At 46.7% G+C, this 26534-nt stretch overlaps 1 protein-coding gene across 2 annotated transcripts; it reads left to right on the forward strand.

The window, feature by feature from the left end:
* The first annotated feature begins 391 nt into the window (after positions 1 to 391).
* On the forward strand, positions 392 to 22852 carry CD34 (CD34 molecule). 2 transcript variants are annotated; one of them, XM_060088415.1, is made up of 8 exons: positions 392 to 524; positions 10106 to 10288; positions 10917 to 11176; positions 12207 to 12287; positions 19786 to 19936; positions 20170 to 20222; positions 20543 to 20707; positions 21411 to 22852. In XM_060088415.1, exons 1-8 carry the CDS (start codon positions 446 to 448, stop codon positions 21594 to 21596), a joined length of 1158 nt encoding a protein of 385 aa, XP_059944398.1. In that variant the 5' UTR covers positions 392 to 445; the 3' UTR covers positions 21597 to 22852. The 2 variants fall into 2 exon arrangements, with proteins under 2 accessions (XP_059944398.1, XP_059944400.1); XM_060088417.1 differs by having other exon boundaries at positions 21258 to 21503.
* The last annotated feature ends 3682 nt before the right edge of the window (positions 22853 to 26534 follow it).

The raw sequence follows: 26534 nt of genomic DNA on the forward strand, positions 1-26534 counted from the left end.
TGTTCTCAGCTTAAAACTTAAAGAAAAGCAAAAAGGAAAGGAAATGGAAAAAAAAAAAATGAGAGGAAACTTGCCCCCTGCCCTGGACACGGGCAAGGCTGACACAAAGGGGTTAAAGTTAAGTGAAGTTGAGCTTTAAGAAGATGGGGCCTCTATATAAAGTTGAACAAGACGTCTGGGGCCCTCACAAAACCTTTTTTTGGCCTCGACAGCGGCAACCCCAGCCTCCCTCCTGAAGTCCTCCGCCTTTGGGACCAAGAGGGAAGCTCACGTTAGTGGCAGCCAAGGAGAGGGGTTGGCCTTGCCAGGACTAAAGAGGGAGGGGAGGGGAAAAAGCAAGTTTCGCCCACCCCACGCTCGGGCGGAGGGGCGGGAGCTGCGCGTCCGGGCCTGGCCAAGCAGAGTCTCGGGCTCTGTGCATCTCTTCGGGAGCGGCGCGGGAAGGATGCTCGTCCGCAGGGGCGCGCGCGCGGGGCGCGGGATGCCGCGGGGCTGGACCGCGCTCTGCTTGCTGAGTCTGCTGCGTGAGTATGGGCCGCGCGCCCGGCCCGGCCGACTTGGTGGCGGGGAGGGTCGACGCTCTCCCGGAGGCAGAGCGCGCACAGCCGAGTTAGGCGGAGCGAAGGGACCCCTGCCCCACCCCACGCCCCCACGCCCACGGCTGCTCCTGGCTTGGTGGGACCGAGGCCGCTTGAACCGAGCCCAATGGGGACTGGTGCCTCCGCTGGGAATGGGTGGGGGTGGGACGCGCCGGGAAGGCGACCACACTGTGAGCGTGAACTAGCCCAGGTGTAAATCGGAGGGCGCGCTGGAGGCTTCCCAGAGTCAATGAGGCTCTCTCGAGTTGTCTCTAAAGTAAAGCTCTTTGAAGATGCCAGTGTCCTTTCGCGTTGCCAAAGGTGCAGAGTGCAGAGTTGGAGCCAGAACCAGGAGAGAGGGGAGGAGAGAAGCAGGAAAGTTTCGTGACTGACGGTTGATTCAGAAAGCTGCGGCCTGAGCCGGTTCCTGGGAAGAGAGCGTTGGTGCCCACCGACCACTAGGACAGGGGGAGCCAGAATTGGACATTCAAGGAACCGGAGCGAAGCCAACCTGGGATGAGGCCCCAGGTCCGAGGTCCAGAGGCCCAGGAGGCAGGCTGAGTTAGGTGACATGGGGAGTTTGGAATGAAGAACAGTCCGTGAAAATATTCTTGCATTTAAGATCGGAAAGCTAAGTTACACTCCGTCTTCTGACACCCTCTTCCCCATTCCACTGGAGAGAAGGCACGGGGTAGATGGACTTTGTTCTGTGCCCTGCCTTCCTCTCCCCTCTGCAACCCCTCACCCTGGCACAAACTCAAACTTGTTACATTTTGGAGTTTTCTTCCCCTGCCCTTCTTCTCCAAGTTCTAAAACTAGTGGACAGATCAGAAGACTGGTGGACACTCCTTTGCTTATCCACATCCGCCCTGACTTCTTAAGCTCTTGCTCTCACTTTGGTTAAAAAGAAAAATTAGTAGGCACTCAATAAATGTTTATTCATAATTGCTTTCATTTGGGGATAACATTCTCCATCTCATCTCACTGCACTTAGAAGGATTTAAATATTGTAAGTTATTCTCCCTTTGGCTCAAGATTCTGCTTCCAGGCCTCTAGGACTCCCAATTCCCTACTCTTATTGCATCCTAAAGGCCCCCCACCACGGCCCCTCAGAGTGACCAGGGCCAGCCAGCTAGGCCTCTTTGCTCTCAGCCTCCTCTGCTGTCCCCCTTTGGGTCTACCCAGTTGGAGAGAGACTCCAGGCTGGAGAAAGCTCTAAGTTAGGCTCTGGGTTGACCTGTTTGACAGCCCCAGACATGCCCTTCGGGGAAGGGAAAAAGCTGTCACTAAGGTGTCCGTTGAAGCCCTAGAATGGAGAACTGCCCTGGGGGCTGGCTGCACCTCACAATGGGGTGAGTTGACCAGCGGCTCAGATTCCTATCCGATGCTCCACTCTCCTTTGGCTTCACAGCTCATGATGACCTGGTCCTGGGCCGAGTGAGGCCCACCCTTTTCTTATTTCCTCAGCTGGCCAGTCTCAGTCTCGCCTTGGCCTGCAGCAGTGGGGACAGGGAGAGCGATTTAACCTCTGCAAAACCTTGGGCAGATATGCTGAGAATTGGGTCCCTATGCCCAATCTTGCCAGACTGCTAAGGCCAGTGTGTAGCTTTATGCATTCCCCAAGAGCTTTCTAGGGTTTGTTTTTAATATAATACTAGGAGTCATTTTCTATTATACTGTGGGGTGACTGGAATGAGTGAGTGACTGTACCTTGAAATGCTAACAAAGGAGCATTGCAGAAATTCTGTGCTATTGTTACTGTGAACTTTAGGGCAGAAGAGGGTTCTGTGGTTTTCTCCTCACTGACCCTGACAATGAGCTTTGTTCTGGGAAGGTCTTTTTTCTGTCGCTGTGAGAACTTGGCCTGGGCTTGGGTACAGCAGCCAACCAAAAGTGGACTTTCTCTGTTAGAGATGGGGTGGCTCTGGGTGGTGACCAGAGTCAGGGTGGGCACTAGAGGCCACCAGGTAGCACTGCCACACCACCAGCTGGAAAGAGAAATCTTTCAGGTAATCAGGGAACCCCATTTGTCAGGCCCAGGGTATCTGTTTCCTCCAAGCCCTCCAAGGCTGTCCTTCCTCTTTCCCTAACAAGTCCCACCCCTCCACATTCCTCTCCTTCCTTTGGGTCCTCCGTGTCTGCTGACCCCACACCCATATCCTGTCTGGGGCTACGTGTAAGAGGGGAAAAAAGAAAAGGGAAAAGAATTTTATCAGATATTTTCCGGAGGGGAGAGGACTCCACCCTTTGACTCTCTGCCACATGGCGACCAAGAAGGAGCAGCCTTGGGACCTCTGACTAATTCCGTGGTCCCCAGTTCTCCCCCTTGTAGGGCCAGCCCAGCTGGCATAGCCTTTGCAAATGCAAATCTTCGGCAACATTCCTGTTTGACTGATAAAACGAGCCTGGGCATCTTTTTCTTATCCCTTTGGCTCCACCTCCTGGGCCTGTTCATTCACTAGTTCTCATCTCCTTCCTTCTCTGAGTCTTTGTCTCCAAAAGCTCAGGGCAAGAAGTGCCAAACTGCAACAGATAAACTCAGGCTCAGAGTCTTACAAAAACAAATCAAAAGGAGCCACAAATTCCACTTCTTACCATCTCACTGCCTGATTTCCTTTAGATCCTGGGCAGGAGGGCCTGGGCTTACTTTCAGAGCTGGATGGTTACCCAGTTCCACCCTCAGGGTGCCTGGGCCTCCTTCTCCCACTGACTTTGCTGGATGTCACTAAATGGCCCCGAGTGTGGGGAACTGAAAATGTGAAGGTGTGGAAAAAGAATAAAACACGCCCTCCAAAAGAAAATGCTTGGAGTCGCCAGGGCAGAATTTCCATATTTTTCTGGGCTTTGACTTCCCTAATGAGAACATTCTCTTCCTTCCTCAGCTAAGAAATAAAAACACAGTATCTACGATTTTTAGTCCCAAGGGCTCTAGACTTCGCTAAGGAGAAAGATGCATGCATCTTGGGAGAATGTGATACAAATGAATAGGGATGTATACCAGGGTGTACTTCCTAGGACCTACACTCTGGAGACCGCTGAAATGAATCACTTCCCCTTGGAATACAAAGGAAAAACCTCTGGCTTCATTGGGAAGTTTGCTCCTGGTTTAAGAGGAAAAAAACCCCAAAGAACCCACCACTGATACCTTCTTAGCAGAGCAGCATCTCTAGGTAGCCAGCTCCATTATTTAAGAAAATGCCTTAATGAGTCTTTGGGTGAAAAAACCTAGACTCCTGGACAAACCTTTGATGTGCAGTGGCAGACAGGAGGCTGAATTGCTGAGCATGATAAAATAAAGTAGAACTTTGTATTTGATGGGCCCTAGAGACAAAAGGCTAAAGGACTCCAGAGGCCAGGAGAACATAGAGAGAGGAGGGGAGGTGCTGAGAGCAGTAGGGAACAGTAGTGAGTGGAGGGTGGAAAAGACCTGGCTGGGAAAATTCCTTATGGTGTGGCCCATGTGTTTAGCATAGGAATGTCTAGCCTAGGATTTCAAGATTATGCCTTTGTCTCTTCTGGGCTGTGCAGTCACCTCCCTCCATGATCTCAAACCTTCAGTAAACAGGCACTGGCCTTGTAACACTGTTAGTGGTGCTCTGGGGTGGGGTGGGGGGAATAAAGGAATGGGTGTTTGTCAAGCCCATGGTGCAGTAGTGTAGAAGGAGAACTCCTGCAGCCTGAGGACAGAGAGGCACAGAGCTGTGAGACAGGGATCGGTGGCAATTAGGAAAATGGAGAAAGAGGTGACTGGGAGAAACGTAGACCCCCAGGGAAAGTTCAAGATATTGGGGTCCCACAGGAAGTGGATGGCGGCCAAGACATGCTATTTGAATATTAAAGGGGAGTCTCAGTACCCTGGGAACACTCAGGCCACAGACACTTTTCTATGCTCACACCTCAGCTTAGCCTCTGCAGTGTAGGAAGGCATCAGCCCAGTTCTTTGATCTAGTCCAACATGACCCAAACCCACCGAGACCCATAGCAGGGATGCTTCCTGAATGCTCCCAGGAAAGATGGGTGGCTCACTATCTCCCAGAGTAGTTCATTCTATTAAAAAAAAAAAAAAAAATCCCATGATTATTAGCTTTTTTTGTACTGCAGTGAAATTAGCCTTTATAGGCTTTATATAGCTTCTAATCATTAACTGCAATTCTATTCCTTAAACTCTCACAGAATTAATCTGATCTTTCTTCACGACAATCCTTAACAACACTTCTCGTCTGCTCCGCTAGATTATAAGCTCCTGAGGACAGGGATTTATTTAAATTCTAGTGACACTAACACCTAGCAGTAGAAAGGTATCTTCTCTTAGCTTGTGCTCTGCACAGTGCTGAGTTTGGTGGCGCTTTGGGAAAATAAGAATGAATGAACGAGTGAAATGAATCTTGAAGAAAACTATTTATTCTGTCTCCCCAAATTCTTCCTTTCTGTATCAAAAATCAGCAAATTTTTTTCTGTAAAGGGCCAGATAGTAAATATTTTAGGCTCTGGAGTCCATATGTGGTCTCTGACGCATACTCTACTTTGTTTTATTTTACAACACTTTAAACATGTAGAAGCCATTCTTAGCTCACTGGCCAAACAACACACAGCCCATGGGTTGGATTTGGTCCACCAGCTATACTTGCCAACCCTTGATCCAGATGAAATAGCACTAAGCCCTCAACCATATGACTTGGTTTCTAGAACCTTCCTAATTCTGGTTATCCTCTCATGGGCACTCCCTTAATTTGATAAATTCCCTCTTAAAATATAGCATTGAATGACACGGTTCTACATAGAGGTGGTCAGTGTGAACACTCCTGATGCAGTTGCCATTCACCCCAAGTGCTTATTGTGAAGTCAGAGGATTGTGCTCAGTGTCCTGAGTAATACAGACAAGTATGAGGGATGGTTCCAACACTCAGGAAACCTATGATGTAACCAAGGTGACAAGACCTATACTCAGGAAACAGCATATATGATCTTGTGCCAGATAAGTCATGGAGATATGTGTTTTAAGGTCTCTGAGAAGCAGGAAAAAAGGGACCTGTCCTAAAGATAACCACTGTTTCTTGAGCATTTACCAGACAGGCAACTGCTTTACACCCCCATCTCCTTTATTCCTCCGAACAACAAGGAGGTAGGCACTATTTTTATCTCCATTTTACAGGTGAGGTATAGAGAGGTGAAGAAGCTTCCCGAGGCCATGCAGCTAGAACTCGGTAGAGGAGCCTTTCAACACGGTCCAGTTACAGAGCCCGAGCTCTTTGTTTTGAGGCTCTCCTGCCTTCTCATCCATCAGCAACGCAGGCTGTGGGCTCCCAGCAGAGGCCAGCTTGTTCCTTCTTCCTAGTACTGCATCTAAGATACCCAGGATCTCCTCCAAGAAACTCCTCTTGGGCCAGGTGCTAGAATTTGAAAGGATGGGCAGAACGGTGCTGACTGGCTCGGAGATAAGAAAACAGCACCAGCAAAAACTAAAACTCAGAGGGTCTGTGAAAAACAAGACCAAATATAGGGGGAAAAGCCTTCTGAAGTACAGGAATTTAGTAATTTAGGTAGCAGAACTTTCTGGATCTCTGAGGATTTGTAAACCCCCTTTAAAGACTAAAAGAATCTTTAATTTACTAATTGTAGGTAGAAATCTTTTAAAAACATACTACATATGTTTCTGCTTTCTTAGTGTATCAGGAAAAAAAGGGCTTTAACCTTCAGACTCAGTTGTATCATGAAAATAATTCGGTTATGGTGCAACTCAGTGGCATCATTAATGCCCATGAAGGTGTATATTTTCATTTACTCCTACCATAAATGGTTCCAGACTACTGTGGTTTTTGATACTCATGTCTGTTTTTCATTTATTGCTGCTTATTCATTTTCAACTGTTGCTTCTCCTTATTGTTTGCTTCTATTGTTTGCTTCTCTTTCTAATTTTTAGCTTTAGCTAGGATATCAGATAAATAAGTTTGTTAGAATTGTGTGTAAAACAAGAATAATTGCCTCTGAAATAAGTACCTGTTAGTTAAATGCATGACTTTTACAACATGAATTTTGTGACATCTATTTGGCTTCTTGGAATCCTCATTTTGCTAACTTCCCGATACCTTGTCTCCTTTTGTCCCAAGTTCATGGGTTGAGATCAAGTAGGGTAGGTAGGGGCAAACAGGGTACTTAGGGAGACACAGTTAATAAAGATGGAGTGAGAAGTAAACGAAGATAGCCTTTCATTCAAATTTAAATTGTAGTATAATGCTCTGTTGGGTTGGGGGTAAGGGCTGTTCTTCCAGTCTAGAGTGGAATGGCGTGGAGGTTTCATTGTCTCTTGGATCTGGCTGGTAGGCTGCTATGACTTCCATACAGAGTTGGGGATAAGAAGCTCACATAAAGATCAGTATTGGATGGTTTAATGCCATGGATGTGGGGGGGAATATAGGAAGGATAAGAACAAATCTGTGGTCAGTCTTGATTCTTATAAATGTCATTCCTCCAAGACCCATCTCTTCATGGGAGCATGAGAAAGGGAGCCCTAGAGACTGTGAAAACAAGAGACTCCAGTCTCTACTGACAGCCTCTGTGCTGCAGTGTAGGTCAGGATTGGCCCCCAGGGTTCTGCCAAGGTGTCCCCTTGCCCTACACCAGCTCATATGTACCCCATTGCTCAGCCTTGCCTTTCTGCCTTCCCTCTTTGTCCTGTTTCTCTAGGGTCTCAGAGGCTTCCCCACTCACCTTGGGCTCAGGGACATAAATCTGAGATTGGGGTTCCCTTTCCATTTGCAGACAGATCCTGCAACCTGTTCCTCAGTTCTTGGCTGAGGGGTGGGTGGGAGGGGGCAGCCGCAGCTGGGAGCCTGACCCTAGTGGCTCAGTAGCTGGCCTGGGTCCAGGATTGCTTCACTCATCTGGAACAGGCACGTCTGTCCTCAGAGCTAGCAGCAGGTCCCTCTTCACATCTGGAAAAGTTCAAAACTGTTTGTCTGGGTGAAGGAGGCCCTGGGGGAGGGGGTTCAAAAGCATGACATCACCTCAGCCAGGCCCAGCTTTCTCTGGGGAGAGAAGAGGGCTGGGCCAGGTTGGGCCAGATAGGATTCCCAAGAATTGATGTATTGGTGGGAAGAAGAAAAAAGGGTGGGCAGGAAGAGTGATGTCAAGGGGGAGTTCCAGTGGTGACTTGGAATGGTACCTTGAGAGGATGGTCCTTCAATTCAGTGTCCAAATGTTCCCACCACCTGCCCCCTGAACTGAACTCATACCTTAGGGTCAGATTGCTGAGAGGGACTTATTTAAGGACAAAAGAAGACTGGATCTGCTTCCCCATCTATTTTATTTTGATAAATCCACTCCCCCGCCCCCCGCTCCTGCCCCCTATCCCAGTCAGACAGGAGCCCATACTTTTCTCTCCAAAATATGGAAGGTGCATCCTGATCCTTGGCAGTTTGGACCCCCTGACCCTCTTGCTACTTCTACTCAAGAGTCAGCTAAACCTCAGTGGCCCCATTGCTCCTTGCCCTGCATGAATGATGGCCTTCCCTCTTGGCCAAAACCCTGGTGATCCAGGTTCTTATCTCTAAAACGGAGATAGTAATATCACTTGTTCCTCCTGCACACTTGCCCTATAATTTTGAGGTATGAGTTTTGTACTCACCATGAGTATCAACCTACCTGCAGCAGGCTGGGAAGAGAGGCAGATGAGGGAGAGTGAGACTTGCCACCACCTTTAGGGGCAACTTTTGGCCTCAGGTTCTTTGCCTTGAAACGAATGCCTAACTTCCACCTTGATGCTGAGGAAAAGAAGAGGTGTCATTCTGCACTGCTATTTACCCAGAAACTTCTGTAAAATACAGGCCTAGGTTTCAATCAGTAAAGTTAGAGACAAGCTTTAGGGTGGCCTGGCACCCTCAGGTGCCTTTCCTTGAGGATGCTACTGCCGGGTATGAGCTCTGAATACCAAGTCTACCCCTAATATTTACAGGGCTCAAGCTAAGAATACAATGGAGGCCCACATATTATATGTTTAAATACTTCAAAGTTATAAATCAGGCCAACCATATGGTAAATAAAATATCATCTATCCTCTTACCTTGAAAAACTTACCTTCATAGCCACCTGGAAGGCCAGATTTGAGTTTAGGACTCTCAGAGCCTTGGAGTTCAATGCCAATGTGGCTTAGCAGGAAGAGGTGGTCCTCGGCCCTTGCCTACCCTCTTCTCTTCTAATTACTCATGGCTCTGGTCCATACCGTAAGGGATCTTGCATGCAGGCAAGGGACACCCCATCTACAAGGTGGAGTTAGATCTTAAGCTCTAACCCTTCTCTCTGCAAACAGCCACCCATTGGCCACCCTTGGGCCTTGGAGGCACACACCCTGGTGCTGCAGTTCACCCTTGGAAGGATGGACTGGGAGAAGAGGCCCATGCAGGTCCTCAAGTGAGCAAAGAGCCATTTGGGCAAGAAGTTCTAGGACTTCTGGTCCCAACACATGATCTAGAAGAGAGGGTACACCTCTGTTGGCCCCATGGACTCCTCGTAGCTTGGGGACAGGGAGGGCAGGAAGAGGAACAGAGTGTAGGCTTTAAAGTACAGGGTCCAGACAGGTAGCTTCTCCTTCCTGGGTCTAAGGATGGCTGGGTACCACAGGAAACATGGAAGGGTAAGAACCTGCAGGAAAATTTTCAGAGAATAACTAGTTCCAGGAACGTTATACTATAGCAATTTAACATTTGTTATCTCATTGATTTTCCCAATGATCCCTCACTTTAAAAATTAGTAAACTGAGACACACACACATTAATTTACAGAGTTATTGATAGAGCCAGGACGAAGCTCTCTGTTCCCAGGATATTTGTTGAGAAACCAAGCCTTATGCTCTCTAGTCCATCAGCTAGATTCCTAGGTCGGAGCTTCCCGAAAGAAATCTTGGGGTTGCTAGCTGTAGTTCCTCAATAAAAGGAAAGAATGAAAGGATTTGGGGAATGGGGGAATCTAGGGAGGATAGAAGATTTTTAAGGGATTACATAGAGATGGTGTCAATCTAGTGATTATTCCAAGAGTTAATACATTGGCTGAAGAGAAGGATACATTAAAAAGGAAATAGAGGCACATCTTTTCCCACATTGTAGATCTTGGCAATATTTATTCAGGTGTAATTTGAAATTTTAATATTTTACTTAGCATGTTATGAGCGTTGCCTCATATTCTCATGCTGCTATAGTTTTTGCATTTTTTTACTTGCAATGATTATGGTATGTTAAGTGCATATAACATCTATCCTATTGTAATTCATTTAGTTGCTTGCAACTTTTCCCTCCTATAAATAATACTATACTAGATGTTTGGTGCATGCAAACTTTTCCTTCTCTCTTTCCTTAGGAAAAACCTAGTGAGAAATTAGTCACATGTCCAGGAGGATGTCCTTGTTCTGCTCTGTTGCCGGGGTGGCAGGGGATGTTCTAGATGGATTCTATCTAAAGTCAAGAAATTGAATCAGGTGATGCCATGAGGCTCCAGGATGATTTGGGTTCTGATATTTCTTCTTTGTTTCTCTATAGCCTCTGGGTTCACAAATACAGAGAACCTGACTACTACTGCCACAAAGTCATCTACCCCAGGAATATCTTCAACTGTCCCTACAACTATACCCAACCAGGAAAGCACAATATCAAGTACTTTTGGAAACATCAGCCTCTACGCTGTCTCTCAGGACAGCAATGGGAGCACAGCAACCATCTCAGGTAAAGAGTGTTTGTCTCAGGCCCCAGAAGGATGCTGCTGGCACTAGGGTAAAGCATTAGGATATTTGCAAATACCTCCACCGTCTATTTCCCCCCACAGATGGAAACATACAAGCCCCTTTTAATAGTGGCTTGAGTATCGTGCTTAGGGTACCCTGAAGTAAGTGCCAAACAGTTCTTCCTGTAGTGACAGCTTTCTCAAGTCAATGCCTTGGCTGCTGATCCTGATTTGTAATGCTCCTTGCACTCTTTGAGTTCAGCTTAGTGATAAAATAAGGATCTGATGAGGACTCTGTAGAGATCTATGATCTCTTCTAAGCGAAGCAGACTGTGTACAGGTTCAAATTGGGGGTCTTTGACATCTCTAGGGTGGACCAGTTTCCAGTTCAGTTTCAGAGTCCTGAGGGCATCTCTAATACATTCTATGATTATAGCTATGGTTCCAACAGCTGGCTGGAAATGAGTTGGTAAGGGTTAAGACATGAAGTAACTCTTAACTCCCCAAATTCCCTTTTCTGGGTTGAAGTCCGTGCCTATGTCAGTGAACTAAGATGTGTTTGTGTGTGTGTGTGTGTGTGTGTGTGTGTTTATGCCAATGTGCATATATTCACACTTCTGTTTTGGTCAGTTCCAGAGCCTACAGTCAATTTCACATCTACCTCTGGGATCACCCCAGTCCCTGGAACCATGAACTCTTCTGTCCAGTCACAGACCTCTTTAGCCACCACAGTGTCTTCTACCCCCATCAACTTTACAACTTCAGAGATGACCTTGCAGCCCAGCATGTTACCTGGAAATATTTCAGATTCCCCATACAATAGTACCAGCCCTGTGACATCTCCCACTAATCCCTATACATCATTTTCTCCTATCCCAAGAACCATCAAGGTGGGTGAATCAGGCCAAAAATGACAGACTGCCCCCTCACTTCATATGTATGCAAGCTCTCTCTTCCCCTTAACCTCTGCTTCTCCCAACCAATGAATGTGGGTCTTATAGGAGTTAGCATGAAAAATATGTAGCATAAGTATTGCTGGAAGGGATAGAAAAGGGAGGAGAGGGGTAGAGTTGGGTAGCAAGGCTGATCTGGGCCGTGGGTACTATATTTCTAGGAAGTAGAGGGTAAAGAGGATTCTCAGAAATCCATCCAGTTCTCTGTGGTTCTTTCCAGTACCTCTTGGTCTAATCTTTAACTAGGGTACCACTTGCCTTTGGGCATATTTGGAAACCATCTTCTACTTAATGGCGCTGCGTTTCCCAAAATGTTTAGGGCAAATACCATTTCCTCTATGCAAGAGGGTTTGGTGGTATGCCAGGAGTAGAGAGGCAGTGAGGAACTAGGCAGACCAGGGATGTTGAGCTCAACCTGCCTTTCTCAGCCTTGGGGCCTGTGGCTGTCAACAGCTTTCAGCAGGAAGAGTAGAAAATGTGAGGCATGGAGCCTGGGGGCAGGCATGGGGGACCTGCCTGGTTTCTGTTTTTAAAGAAGCCAGAATAGAAATCTGGAGAGTCCTAAGGGACCAGGAGGAAAATGAGTGTCACCAGGATCTGCCTGGCCACCTCATTATCTGTTTCCCTGCAAGTGTGTAATTCACTGGAGGGAAAACAGCTCAAAGGGGAAAAGATTCTCCCCTCTTCCATTTCTGCGCCATCCAAGCTAATGTTTACCAAGGTCACAAATAGCTACTTTCCTGCAAGCCCAGGCTAGTAACAAAAGTTTTGATTATCTGATGGGTTAGGAAGTGAGGTAAAAGAAGAATATGACATAAATTTCTAGTCTCCTAACACAATGTTTAAATTTCCTTTCTTTAAAGCCTCTTTAAAGAGTATCTCACAGAAATCAAACCAGAAAAGAGGTGGGGAGGAAATGAGGGGCAAAGATGCTGGCTTATTTACCTTTTTTTTTTTTTTAATACAGGGAGAAATAAAATGTTCCAGAGTCAAAGAAGTGAAATTGACCCAAGGTATCTGCCTGGAGCTAAATGTGACCTCCAGCTGTGTAAGTCAAAGCCCCCAGCTCCATCCCCAATTCCTTACCCGTCCCTCTCATCCCAAAATTCCTTCTGAATGTCCTGAAGGCAAGTCTTGGACTGACTGACTTGGGAGAGGTTGGGGGAGTTTAACATGGACAGGCTACTTTGAATACTGAGCTTTGGATTTAAGGAGTGAGAGGCCCCATCTGGTGGACAAAGAAGGAAAAGACAATTTTATTTATTAAGAAAGTTCTTCATGAAATATAAACTAGTCACCTAAAATATCAATTTATTTATTATTATTTTCATATAACTCTTTAATATACAAATAATTTTTTTGCTGTAAATGCTGCATTCTCCATATAACCATTTCCCCTAGCATTAATTTATTGCATGATCCTCTCCTTTATTGATTGGAATGCTTCCTTTAGTTTGTATTAAGTTTTTATATGTCCTAGGGCATGTTCTTCAGAGAGATTTTATTTGTTTAGTTTGTCTTTTTTTTTTGCCTGTTTTAAATTATTATACTTTTATATTACAGCACTTTTAATATCCAGCCAAGCATGTCTTTGCTTATTATGCTATAAAAATGTAAGGCATTTTTCATCTATTCTTTTAGAAAAACTTTAGAAACACCTATTCAAGATTCAAAAAAACCACAAAACCATTAAAATTTTAATTGGAACTGCTCTAAAACCCCTCTATTTTTTTCTGGTTTTCTTTGGTATTGTTCAGTGTCTTCTTTTTTTAGTTTTTAAAATGTTTTTTCCTTAGGTTTTATGGATTTCTTAAGGTTTATTTATAATATAGATTTTCCATGATATATTCCAATTGATTTTTCTGGTATATTGGAAAGTTCATTGAGTTTTTAATATTTATCTTGGGTCTAGTCATTTTCTTTAACTTGTTTATTAATTCCAGGAGCTTTTTAGCTGATTATTTTTCACTTTTAACATAAGCTATTGTGTTATTTCTCATAATATGTTGCTTTCCTCCTTCTTTTTAGTAGTTATGCCTCTTCTTTCAGTTTCATGTCTTATTGCATTGGTAAACTGTACAGCATGGTGTTAATTTTTAATGATGATAGCAGACCTCCTTGCTTTGTTTCAGTAAATCCAATTTCCTGACAGTAACAATTTCCTGGATGAAGGATAAGATGACAGGAAGAGTGGTATTTACTCATAGGAAAAAAAACGTTTTCTTACAAGGTGGGAATCCATTTAAGGGAACCATATATATGATGTGTGACATGCATAGATTGGAAAGAGCCTGAGCAAATACTGTAGTCTGTAGAGGGCATTAAGTTACTTATTTTGTCCACTCTGATTATTGGTATCTTATTCATGATTATCAGTTGGGTCATTGTGACTCACAGGTCTTTTAAAATAATACCTAAGAAAATTATTTAACTTACAATTTTAAAAAACAACACAAATTTTGAAGACATAGGTTCACACAATGGAATAACTAAGTGCAATCTGCAAAATAGTTAAGCATGAATGTACAACATACAAGTAATATTCTGTGTGTTTCTGATGCTGATTTTCAACTCTAGTCATTTAAAAAATTTTTTTTGCCCAACACTTTGCTAATTATAGCCAAGAAAAATGACCATCTTCTCTCTCTCTTTCTTTTTGTATCATCTTGGTTGAGCACTTATTTTCTTGTGCATCACAGTGGTCTGTGCCAGAATGCTAATTCCTTGTACGAACGATTTAGAGCTAACTGCAGAGGATTCATTCTAAATGTCTGTCCACTGCTCTTCAAAGTTCACATTTAACGAGGGTCATTGTACAAGACAAGTGCCAGAAACTTACTGCTACTCCAGAAATAACTCCTCTTTCTGTGCTGCAGTCTGTCTCTGAGGTCTTTACTGTCTACTCTATTCTGTGCCACAGCTAAGGTCTGCACTCTACTCAATTTGGAGAGGATCTGCAAGTAGGGACGTGATAAGATAGCAATTCCTCCAATATCCTAAAGAAGGCTTCTGCACTGCCCATGATGAATCAACTCTATGGCAGCACCTGTGTAGTGCTATTGTTTTCCTTTTCCTTCCACCACCGTTGATACCCCTGTCTTCCTGAGGGTTCCTCTTCCCCAGACCCCAAGCAGCATTGCCTCCCAAGGTAATTTTCCTCAGTCAGCAATCCTTGTTCCAGAATTTTTGGCCACAGCTCCTGATTGTGTCCCAGATTCCTTTTCCTTGAGTCCTACTGAATGCTTGTCTGATAATCAATCTGTTCCAAAGTGGTGTAGTGTCTCCTAATTTTCCTTAGGTTGCATTCGTACCTTTGGTGTCAGAGAGCCTTACCACACTGGTTCTAATCGAGGGAAACTCAGGCCTAATGAGAAGCATGAAAGACATGGGCTCCTCTAACATCACATCCTTGAGTACTTACGTAATGTTGTCATGCTCTTCCATCTAGTATATTCCCATAACAGAAGTATGCATGCATTGTTCTCAGCTATCCGGACACTCATTTTGCACTGGTACATAGTGAGTATCCAACCTGTTAGCTCGTGCTATGGGGATTATTTAGGCCTGTCTTCTGTACATGCATTCTGTAGACATTTCTATCCCAACTACTCCCCTTTTGCTCCTCATCCTTCACTTCTAGGCAGAAATCACCTATTTCAGCCAGAGGGAGGGAAGGCAATCCCACACTCTTGTCAAGCACCTGTTACCACATCTCAGAATCTTCATTAGCAGAACGTGCCACCCTATGTCTGACTTTCATTCGCTCCACTGCAATATCAGGTTAATTTAGTTTTTGTGGTTGTGGTTTCCCACATGATTTCCAAAATGTGAGATCACCTTATTCTCTTATGCTATAGCTATTGGTCCAGGGGAATCTACCAAGGAATCATTTTAATGGTGGTAAAATACACATAATATAAAAATTTACCATTTTAAGTGTACAGTTCAGTAGTGTTAAGTACATTCACATAGTTGTACAATCAATCTTCAGAACTCTTTTCATCTTCCAGAACTGAAACTCTCCACCCATCAAACAGCTCCCCATTCCCCCCTGCTCCCAGCCCCTGGAAACCATGATTCTGCTTTCTATCTCTATGAATTTGACTACTCTAGGTACCTCATATGAGTAAAGTCATATAGTATTTATCTTTTTGTAACTGCCTTATATCACTTAGCCTAATGTCCTTAAGCTTCATCCATGTGGTAGCATGTGTCAGAATTTTCTTCTTTTTTAAGGCTGAGTAATATTCCATTGTATGTTCATACCCCATTTTGTTTATCCATTCATTCACCTATGGACACTTGGGTTGCTTCCACCTTTTGGCTATTGTTAATAATGCTGCTATGAACATGTCTGTTCAAAAATCTCTTCAACACTCTTGTTTCCTTTCTTTTGGGTATATACCCAGAAATGGAATTGCTGAATCATATGGTAGCTCTGTTTTTAAAATTTAGAGGAATTGCCATACTGTTTTCCACAATAGCTACACCATTGTATATTCCCAGCAACAAGGCACAAGAGTTCCAGTTTCTCCACATGCTCACCAATATTTGTTATTTTCTGCTTTTGTGATAGTAGCCATCTTAATGGGCATGACGTGTGTTTGATTGGCATTTCCTAACGATTAATGATGTTGAGCATCCTTTCATGTGCTCACTAACCATTTGTATATCTTCTTTGGAGAAATCTGTATTCAAGTCCTTTGCCCTCCAGTTTGTTTTTCAGAACTACCTTTCTTCAGAAACACATATGTTTATATGCAGAAGTTGTATTTTCTCCGCTAGCTCACATCACCCTTGTTCTGTCACATTTACTTCATTGGAGGCAGGCTGCCTCCGGCCTCCAGATAATATCCCCAGCCCTCGTCTTCCTTGCCCTCTGCCCCAACACTAAAGGTCAGTTTCCATGCAGAAAAAATAACTTACAGGCGGAGGACTGATGAAGACAGTGTGTCTTCTGGAAGGAGCCTGAGATCTGGGACAACCTAACTTTTGGTCAGCTGCCCACTTTTGTGACTTATAACAGGTCCTTTAATTACTCCAGTCTCTATATGAAAATAGGTGTTTTAGCTGCATTGTCAAACTCACACCACAGTCAATATATTTATTGAAAGAGAGGGTGGGAGGGACAGAGAGAGGCGATTTAGCCTAGAATCTTAACATTGGGAAATATCTTAACGTTCATTTAGAAAAATACCTGTCCCTCTCTCTCCCAACTCCCATACTTAATGTGCTTCTTTAACATGTTAAGAGTCTTTGCAAAGTTTGAGAATGCTACTCTAGAAAGGTTAGGTGGTTTTATTACGATTATTATTTTTACAAAGTAACACGTGCAAGCAGATGTCGTTAGGGGTCCACCAATCTGATTCTCATGAGCAAAATGGTGAGGCTGTGGCTTCCTCCTGCCTACTCTCCCATGATGTGTTGCCCACAGCCTCCCTTGGGGGAGGATGTTTATTTCAAGCATCCGGAGGAGCATTGTGCTTTGTTCAGGATCCACCTGCTCCTCTCCAGGCCCAAACACAATTCACTGATGCTGTTGGATTGCAGAGTGGGAGGGAGGCTGGCCACTCAATTCCCTTGAATTGAGTCCAAGAAACTAAACAAGGGGTGGAGGGACCCTGTGTAGAAGCCAAACCACTTGGATGTTAAGACGAACAACAATTCACTGAGTTCTTGTTTGTTTGGTGTTATGCTTCGTGCAGTCTGGGTTCAAAATTATGTAATGTACACCCACTCCCCCCACTAAGAAGTCTTATAGTCTAGTCACAGAGAAATGACAGTAGCAGCGAGGCAGAATGTGATTAAACATTGAAGTGTGGACAATATAGTCTACGAGGTATTGCTATTATTAACAGTAATAGTAACAGCTGCCATTTATCCAGTGCCAGTTTGGTTCCAAGCACCTTGCCAGGCACTCTTCATACAGCAGCTCTTCAGTCACCACCCCTACTGAGTCTTCAGCTGAGGAGCCTGACACTCAGATGAGTTGCATGACTTGCAAAGCATCTAGTTAATAGCAGAACAGGGGCTGATACCCAGTCTAATGGAAGATAGGACTGGCTTCACTGAGGAGGTGAGTTGGAATTGAGTCTTGAAGGATGGGAATCCAAGGGGGAAAGCCATGTTCTTCATTGCAACCAGGGTTGTGAAGGCCGCAGGCTCACACACTCCTGGGCTTCCTCGTGGTGCTACGCCCAAGGCCCTTCCCTGCCAGTTTCTCCTGCATACATGCTACCCATTCTTCAAGGCCTGCTTCAGGATGCTTCTGATAACCCCAAACCAGATGTATGCTCACCCTCCTTTGAATGTCCATAGCAGTTGTCTGTGCCTTTCTTAGGGTTCTTACCATGTAACTAGCTCTGTTACCTCTTAGTGTCTTTGTGCCTCAGTTTCTTCATCTATAAAATGGGGAGAATAATAGTATCCATCTCGTAGGGTTGTGGGAGGCCTAAATGAGTCACCATGCATAAAGCACTTAAAATAGGGCCTGAGACGTAGGAAGCATCGTTTATCTTCATGGCCATGCATATACAGTGAGAGCTCTGATCATGTGGAATTCATTGCCACACCTGTCCCCCCCCGCCCCCCCGCCCCCATACCTGACACACGCAGAGGGTTTCACACAGTGTCTCATATTCAGGTCGTGATCACTGTCAGAACAGCTGAATCTGGTTGAGGAATAGCTTCCTAGGACTCAGCAGACTGAGGAGGTGCCGCCTTGTTCGGCTTGTTTAGGTTATGCAGGAGCCCTGTCCCTCTGCCTCTCTCAGGAACAAGACACATTTCAAACAGAGACACTTCAGAAGCCCAGAATAATCCAGGCAGGAGTTTCCCTCCTCCTCATCCAGAAGGCGCGGTGCTGGGGAGGGTGAGGTGCTCACGGAGAGGCAGGGCAAAGCTCTCCAAAGGGACATGAGCCCAGAGAGGAAGAAGACTGCTGACCACATCGAATGTGGTGCCCAGACTCCCCGCAGCAAACGCTGTTGTGAAGAGCCTCTATCCAAGGACTTCCTTGGACACCTGTATCATCTCTCCTTTTCCTGAGGGGGAAGCAGCCGTGGCCTGAGAATTCATTTCTCTGTAACCTTGGCTCTTGGGGACCTTCTGAGGCTACCGTTGGATTCTTCTCTCTGTGATCTGGAGGTTAGGTAGCCCAGCTCTCTGGCCTCCCCAAAGCCTCGAATTCCAGCTGGCAGGAGAAAGCTGGACGTGAGGCCAATCTTTTATTTATTTTTTTTTTTTGCGGTACGCGGGCCTCTCACCGCTGCGGCCTCTCCCGCCGCAGAGCACAGGCTCTGGACGCGCAGGCCCAGCGGCCCTGGCTCACCGGCCCAGCCGCTCCGCGGCACGTGGGATCCTCCCGGACCGGGGCACGAACCCGCACCCCCTGCATCGGCGGGCGGACTCCCAACCACTGCGCCGCCAGGGAAGCCTCGTGAGGCCAATCTTGACCTTGTCTTGTGCAGGAGCAAAGGAGCCTGGGTTTTCCTGCCTTGGGCCATAGCAGTAGGAAAATACCCAGGCTTCTTTCCAAGCTGGGAGGGCCCTCTGGCCTTGCCCTGAGAAACAGTCCTGCTCCACAAACAGGAAGCTTTCTTCTCCACGGAGGCTCAGTTCTGATGCCCCTCACACGCCCCAGCAGTTTTCCCCTAACAGGAAAGCTGTCAGAGCTGTTCAGGCATTTCCTCCTCTGCCATCTGCCATCTGGACAGAGGAGAAAGTCTTGGTTTTGATTCCTTTTCTGTGCAGGGGAGGCCACTCCCTTTGGAGGCTATTGGAATAAATCCTGGAAGTCTGATCACAGGTTGCTGGAGGGGCACAGTCAGTGATTCCAATTCATCCCTTTTCTGGGACTCAACTGTTGAAGAATAATCAGAGTTTGTCTTCTGAGTCTGAGTGCCTGAGTCCTATGTCAGCAACCTGGAGCAATCTGTCACCCTCATGTAAAACTGGGTTCCATGTTTCTAATGGGAAAGGGGAATGGAAGCCTAGACAAAAACACCACTTGAGTTTGAGCCATGCTCTTTGTGAGACCCCTTGGAGATTAAGAGGGAAGGGACCGGGGATCCCGTTGCGTCTATAGTCATAAATTTGTTCTCTATTCCTCACCTCCCTTAGCTTTTCCTTCAATATTTGGGGCTATTGTAACCTTGAAACAGGATTTTTCTCTTCATTAGTATTGCATTATTAATATTTTCTGTTATTGGTAATTTCTTTTGAATTTAATTTGAATAGTATATGTTTACATGGGCAATCCTTCAGTAAGATGATGTTTCCTAAATTCGTTCTCTGGCATCTTACAGTGCCACCTAAGACCACCTTTTGGTCCTGGAAGATTTTGGAGTTTTTATCTTACTGTGTTTTTGCACATAAGAAGTTTGCAAGATTGTTTTCTTCAGTTGGAATTTTAGATTAAAAGGATTCTTCTTGTTTTGAGGGTAACAGTGTGACTCTAATCAGAATTATTGCCTGAGACTCCGGATGCAGTTCAGAGTACACTAGTAACCTCCTCTCCTTCTCACCGTTTTTCTCTGTCGTCCCAGGAGGAGTTTAAGAAGGACAATGGAGAGGAACTGACCCGAGTCCTGTGTGGGAAGCAGCAGGCTGAGGCCAGGGCCGGGGTGTGCTCCTTGCTCCTGGCCCAGTCTGAGGTGAGGCCTCACTGCCTGCTGCTGGTCTTGGCCAACAGAACAGGTAAGGGGCACATCTGTCTTGAAGTCTAGGGAGGGAGAGGGGCTGAGGTTAGAGGATCCTGGGTAGAAATCAGGCCTCTTCACTCAGAGAGCACAGATGCTAGGGAGCAGGGCTATGCTGACTTTGGGAAAGACCCTCCTGAGATGGACCCTCACCATCAGAGCATCTTCTAGAATAGTACAGGATGAACTGTTCCAGCTTCTAGATCCAGCAACCTCTGTTTTTAATTCTAGAACTTTCCAGCAAGCTCCACCTTCTGAAAAAGCACCAGTCTGACCTGAAAGAGGTAAGCTCTGTGAGTTGAGGGGTCTCAGGGGCATTCACCGGAGCAGGGGAGAAAGTAATTATCTTCTCCAGACCTGCCGTTCCTACCTCTCCACCCTTCTCCAATAGTCCTTTCCCTTCTATGTTTGAAACAAAATGTTACAGTGCAGCTTAATTAAGAGATTCCAGTCTTGAGTCCTGTTCAGAAAATCCCTGAGGTCCATGTCTTCTTGGGTTTATTCACTGTTGAGTCACACACAGGGTCTAGCATGGACTGGGCTCCTTGTGTAGAACCCATGGTCCACAAATGACAGGCTCTCTTTTTTGTCTCTTCTCTTCAAGCTGGGCATCCAAGGCTTCACTGAACAAGATGTTGGGAGCCACCAGAGCTATTCCCGAAAGACCTTGATTGCACTGGTCACCTCGGGGATCTTGCTAGCCGTCTTGGGCACCACGGGCTATTTCCTGATGAACCGCCGCAGTTGGAGCCCCACAGGAGAAAGGCTGGTCAGTTCTAGGGTCCAGGGCAAAGAAAATGGGAAGCTAGGTCTCCTGGGGAGGTCCATGAATGCCATGGAGGGGGAGGAGAAATACCAGAAAAGGCACTTCTGTGCCCTCACACGGGAATATGCGTGTATGCACATTACTGTATCCATGGACAAGTCAAAACAATATATAGCAGATTGGGGAGGGGGCACTAACTGGGGCCCTGGTCCCTGTGGTAGCAGATGGTTCGTGTCGTCTATTTATTATTTTCCCTGGGATAGTTTAGCTGGGTACAAACCAGAACAGGCTGCTAAATCAGCCACTTCTTTGCAAGCATGTTAAAAGCCCATGGGCACCAAGTGGCTCACAAGGGGACACATGGAAGGAAAATCTACTCTTGACGTGTTCTGGATGAGAGAGGACAAGGCCAGGGTTTGACTTTTGGCCTCTGGCCCTTTAGCTCCTCTGGGGAGGTTATTGCACCCTGGGGACTGCCTAGTTTCTGGCGGGAGCTGGCTCGTGAACTGCTGTGGCACGGTGTGGTGCCTCTCCTCTGTCCTTTCTCCTCTAGGAGCTGGAGCCCTGATCGCTCTTCAGGAAGAAAGGAGTCTGCACATGCAGCTGCAACCTCCATCCTCCCCTCCCACTCCCTTCCTCTTCCTCCCATTCCCCTTCCTGCTGCCCTGCTTACGAGATAATGCTCCTTTATTTATACACCATCTAGGGCGAAGACCCTTATTACACGGAGAACGGTGGAGGCCAGGGCTATAGCTCAGGCCCTGGGGCCTCCCCTGAGGCTCAGGGCAAGGCCAGTGTGAATCAAGGGGCTCAGGAGAACGGCACCGGCCAGGCCACCTCCAGAAACGGCCATTCAGCGAGACAACACGTGGTGGCTGATACCGAACTGTGACGGGGGGCGAGTGGGTGGGGCGAGACTGGGCAAAGTCTGGGGAAGGAGCCCCTCCCTGCACCTGAGCACGTGCTGTCTCCCTGCTGGAGGAGCCTCCCTTACCCTCCACCCTTTCCCACTGCACAGCCCCTCGGAGGCCGTTCCTGGGACCCTGCCCTGTTCCAGGCCAAGGGGTTCTCGCCACCTTGGGGAGAAACAGGTAGCTCCTGCCCTTTCCACATTCAGCTCCCTGCACCCAGCCTCTGGGCTGCTCTGCATAAAGGTGTGATAGGGAAAACCAAGGTGCAGGGAAAGTCCTTGCGGGGGTTGATGGGCTTGCAGCTTCCACACAGGGGCCCCTTCCCTCCCCTTCCTCTCTGCCTCATTATAGGAACTCCCAGGGGAAAGCACAGGCTTTTCTGGCTGTAATTTCCTCCCAGGAGACTTTGCCTTTTACTCTTTCTTCGTTATATTTTCTTTCTCTACTTTAGGGAAACCAAAGCAACCCCTTTCACCTGCTCCTTTGTAATGATATAGCCAGAAAATCATGTTGTCTTAAACCATCTCCCTCATTCCCCCTCTAAGGCACTGTGGATTCCGTCACCAGCTCCCCTCTTGCTTCCAAGTTCCCTGAGCTCCACAGGCCCTGCCCCCCCCCCAAATTTTAGAACAATGTCCTGTGTCTGTGTGTTGGGGGTACATGCACACACATGTTCACAAATGGGCATACACATGGCCACAAATGGGTGAGAGCACATAGCTTGGCCCTCATCTCTGCGGGGCCACGCAGAGCTTCTGCTCCGGCTTCTGTTTCTCCCTGTGGCTCAGAGTGGACAGGACCGTGGGACCAGATCTCTGAGCTGTGCCTCTTGAACTGTGTGCTTCTGAGGAAGACTCTTGCACTGAGGCTAGGTTCTGACCTTAACCTCTGTCTCAACGGCTTCCTCCCTCCTCTCCCTGACTCCTGGGTTGAGCTGTGGCCTCAGCCTCCCAGCAGACTCCTTTCTGTCTCTGCCTTCCCAACCCTTAATCCTTTTACTGCTCTGCAACCCATGTGGTCAGGGCCCCAGCACGTCTCCAGAGGACCCTCACCACAAGCCACCTTTTCTGTGAGTGACCCAGGTCCTGTTTTTGTTTCTGTTTTATTCCAGAGGGGTGAAAAGGGATCCTGGTTTCAATGACGGTTGGAAATAGAACTTTCCAGAGATAGGAAGATGGGGTGGATTTTTTTTTCCTGAATAAAAAATGGTGTGTGTAAATACTGTAATTAAAGTGATCCTGAAACATATCTGTTCTGTGGTTCTGTCCCAGCTGGGGGTGCCTGAAGACCAGAGCAGCCGTCTCCCCATGAGACCTGGCCAGACTATGCAGGGACCACGTAGGGAAGGGTTAGCCAGGGAAGAGGTGGGACCAGCTAGGGGACACAGGTACCAACCAGGATGCTGCTTTTTGTCTAAACCTACTAACTACTCCCCTCTCTGCGGGGAGACAGGGATGCCCTCAGGGAAGCTGATGTTTCTAGTCGCGGAAAGAAAAGCAGGCAGAATGCAGCGGGGTCTTCAGATTGGAGGGTGCTGAGGACTTAGGAGCTGTGCCCTTCATGAACACCTTTCTGAGATAGAGTCACATTTTGGTCACCATATGCAAAAGATGCCAAACAAAGAGAAGGAGCCAGGGCCTGTGCACCCTCTATTATAGTCACACCATCCCCATCCCCAGCTCGGGGCAGAACAGTGAAGGACAGACAGTATGGGAACTTCTCTCTAGAGATCTGGCTGCCAACTCCTGGAGGGGATGCTTTCCACCTCTGCCTTAAGACAGCAGCCTAACTGCAAAGCCATCTGTAAGCCCCCCTACCCCCAGAGCCCAGACACCCCACCCCCAGCCCCTACCATAGGAAGTGGGGGAGGGAGAGCTGTTGGACAATCACGAGGTTCAGGAAACGCTCCTAAGTGTGTCAACAGTGGTGGCATCAGTTGGGGCCAAACAAAGGATCCTTCGATTCTTATCTGGCCAAAGCCAGACCTTTTCCCTCACCAGCCCTACCCCCATTTCCCCCTTTTTTTTCACCAACTGCTCTAACCAGAGGTTCCTCCCCAGGACTCAGGGGAGGCAAAGGGAGGAAATCTTGAGGTTTCGCTAGCAGGTGATGGCTGGGGGTTGGTCAAAGGGAAGATGGTAATCAGAAAGAGAGGTCAGGTTGGCCTCTGTCTGGTCACACATCCGGCCGTGAGAGGGACGGGAGGAGAGTCTGGCCAGGTCAGGCTGGTGGTACAGGGTACAGACTCCCAGGAAACAGGGGAGGAGGAGAAAAGGCAGCTGGGTCTTTGAAACGCCTTCAGCCTCAGGCCCAGCAACCTGTAATAGTATATTGCCCCGAGTTTGTCAGTGTGTAGGCTCTGGGAGGGTGTGTGTGTGTGTGTGTGTGTGTGTGTGTGTGTGTGTGTGTGTGTGTGTGTGTGTGTGTGTGTGTGTGTGTGTGTGTGTGTGTGTGTGTGTGTGTGTGTGTGTGTGTGTGTGTGTGTGTGTGTGTGTGTGTGTGTGTGTGTGTGTGTGTGTGTGTGTCTTTAGCGGGGAGGGTTGCGTGGCGACTGGTTCTTTTTGATGCTGAACAGCTTGCCCTGAAGGACTCATTGCTTTCTAGAAAAGCAAACTTTCCCACCTTTGGTGTGAGCATCCTGGTGTGGCAATGGCTCCACCTGCTGGCCATGCTGGGGTCCTACCGCTCAGCTTCAGTTCAACTGCCTCCATGTTGGGTTTCTTTCCACTACTGCCCTGCCCTCAAGCAGCCCCACACCTGAAGCTCATTTAAATATAGACAGTCACTGCTGGAGGAGACTTGAAAGATACTTTCAACTCGACTCCCTATGGTACAGTTAAAGACAAACTAAGGCCCTGAGAGGGGCTGTAGCTGGCCCAAATCATGTAGAATTCAGGTGTCCTGAATTCGAAGCTTTTCCCCCTCTTCTGCTGGGACCTCAGGGTTCCTCCAGTTGGATGTCCTGAAGCTGGAGAGGACAGTGTCAGGATAGGTCTGGGGCTTCACCTCTGGAGCATTTCACCAATGGGTGCTCTTCCAGGCCTGGGTAGCCAAGCAGGTCCCGGGACCTTAGTTCACTCTGCTGTGCCTGAAGTCAGCCCTGGAGAATTGACCCTGGACTATTACATAGTTCATTATGGAAAAGCATACCTAGATGTATCTTCTGCTAGATTTTCATTTAATGGATAAAGAGGAGGGTCCCCTAAGCCTGGATTAAAAAGGTCGGTGACGGAGTGGCCCCCCTTTTTTTTTTTTCCTGAAAATGCTTTATAATAATGCAGAACAATTATATATAGCAAACACCTTTAAAATTTAAACCTTTGAAACATTTAATTTTCTGGCATGAATACACACAAATGCTACTACAGGGGTGGGCTGGGAGTGGGGACAGTGTGGGAACGGCAGAATTACAGGCTCCATAGGGATCAGAGTTTCAACAGTGTTACTTATAAATTATAGTACATCGATTTTATTTACTGACCTAGGCAGCCAGAGGATGGAAGGATATGCTATGTGGAGTAAACACATTCATACCGGGGTGAGGAATGCTAGAGACACAGCTTTTTAGCATTAAAAATGTATAAAGTATTTAGCAAAAGTTACAGAAAACAGAGCAAACAAGCAAGTGTTTTTTGGTTAGGAAATTCCAGTTCCATGGGGTTTGCCTCTGTGCTCCTGTCTGTGAAAGGTCTGCCCCCACCCCCTCCCCCATCAACTCCTCTAAGTGGAACAAACCGCCTTTCCTCTTCACGTAAACCCAGTAGCAGTTGGACAATTTAATGCAATGGGATGCCACTTCTATTCCTACAGCCCTCACCCAAGAAGCCCACAGCCAGCATTCAGTCATTCAACAAGTCTTCTGAACACTTACCATGTGCCAGATACCATTCTAGAGGCTGGGGACAGAGCAGTGAACAAATCCTCAGGGAGCTTACAATTCCAGTGCAGGAGAAACAAACACATTTATCTACGCAAATCTATCCATATGCCTTCAGGTTGTATTAAGAGCTACGGAAGGTATAAAATAGATTGAGAGTAACGGTTGGTATCTACATGTGGTTGTTACCCTCCAGGAGGTAAGAATTGAAAACACAGTTCACTAGAATGAAGTGGGGGAGAGATCAGGCCATGCAGAGGGAAGGGCAAGTGCAGGCGCCTGTGATGCAAACTCTGGCAAGTGCAAGAAGCTGTAGGTGAAGGAGGACGAGAAGGCGGCTGAGGGTGCGTCAGAGGGAGTGAGGGGAAGAGTGGTGACAGGCCAAATCGCATCAGGTCTTTGAGGCCTCAGGAGTTTGGGCTTTATTAGCAGATGGGGAAAACCACTGGAGGATTTTGAGCAGAGAGGTAACATGATCTGATTTATATTTTAAAGGGATTGTGCTGGCTGCTAAGTAGAGAGTAGACGTAGACAGGCAAGAGAGGGGAAGCAGGGAGACCAAGTAGACTCTAGTGATGGTATCAAGAGGAATGGCCATGGCTGGTAGCAGGGCGATAATAGTGGAAGTGGGGAGATGAAGTGGAATTCAAAAGATGTTTTCAAGGTAGAGCCAATAGGACTTGCTCCTTCATTTATTCCTTCAAATCATCATCATCATCATCATCATCATCATAATGGCTAACACTTATTGAGTACTGACTGTACCAAAATTGAGATGCTGTATCAAAAATTAAATTAAATCTTATGAAGTAGGTACCATGATCTCAGAAAAAGAAATGGAAACTCAGAGAGTAACAGGGGACTGTGCTAGGGGCTCAGTGGCAGAGGCAAAGATGAACAAAATATGAGTTCACTTGAACCCACAGATTTTTTTTTTTTTTTTTTTTTTTTTTGGCTGTGCCGCACACGGGATCCTAGTTCCCCACCGGGCATCAAACCCACACCTCAGTGGAAGAGGAAAATCCTAATCACTGGATTGCCA

This window comes from Mesoplodon densirostris, chromosome 2, assembly GCF_025265405.1.
Source record: "Mesoplodon densirostris isolate mMesDen1 chromosome 2, mMesDen1 primary haplotype, whole genome shotgun sequence".
Lineage (NCBI taxonomy): Eukaryota > Metazoa > Chordata > Mammalia > Artiodactyla > Ziphiidae > Mesoplodon > Mesoplodon densirostris.

Excerpts from the sequence above, each read along its gene's own strand:
- CD34 (XM_060088415.1), top strand. The coding sequence starts at position 446 with ATGCTCGTCCGCAGGGGCGCGCGCGCGGGGCGCGGGATGCCGCGGGGC. Across the intron at positions 11,177-12,206 it reads CTATCCCAAGAACCATCAAG|GGAGAAATAAAATGTTCCAG; the intron begins GTGGGTGAATCA and ends TTTTTAATACAG. Across the intron at positions 12,288-19,785 it reads TAAATGTGACCTCCAGCTGT|GAGGAGTTTAAGAAGGACAA; the intron begins GTAAGTCAAAGC and ends CTGTCGTCCCAG.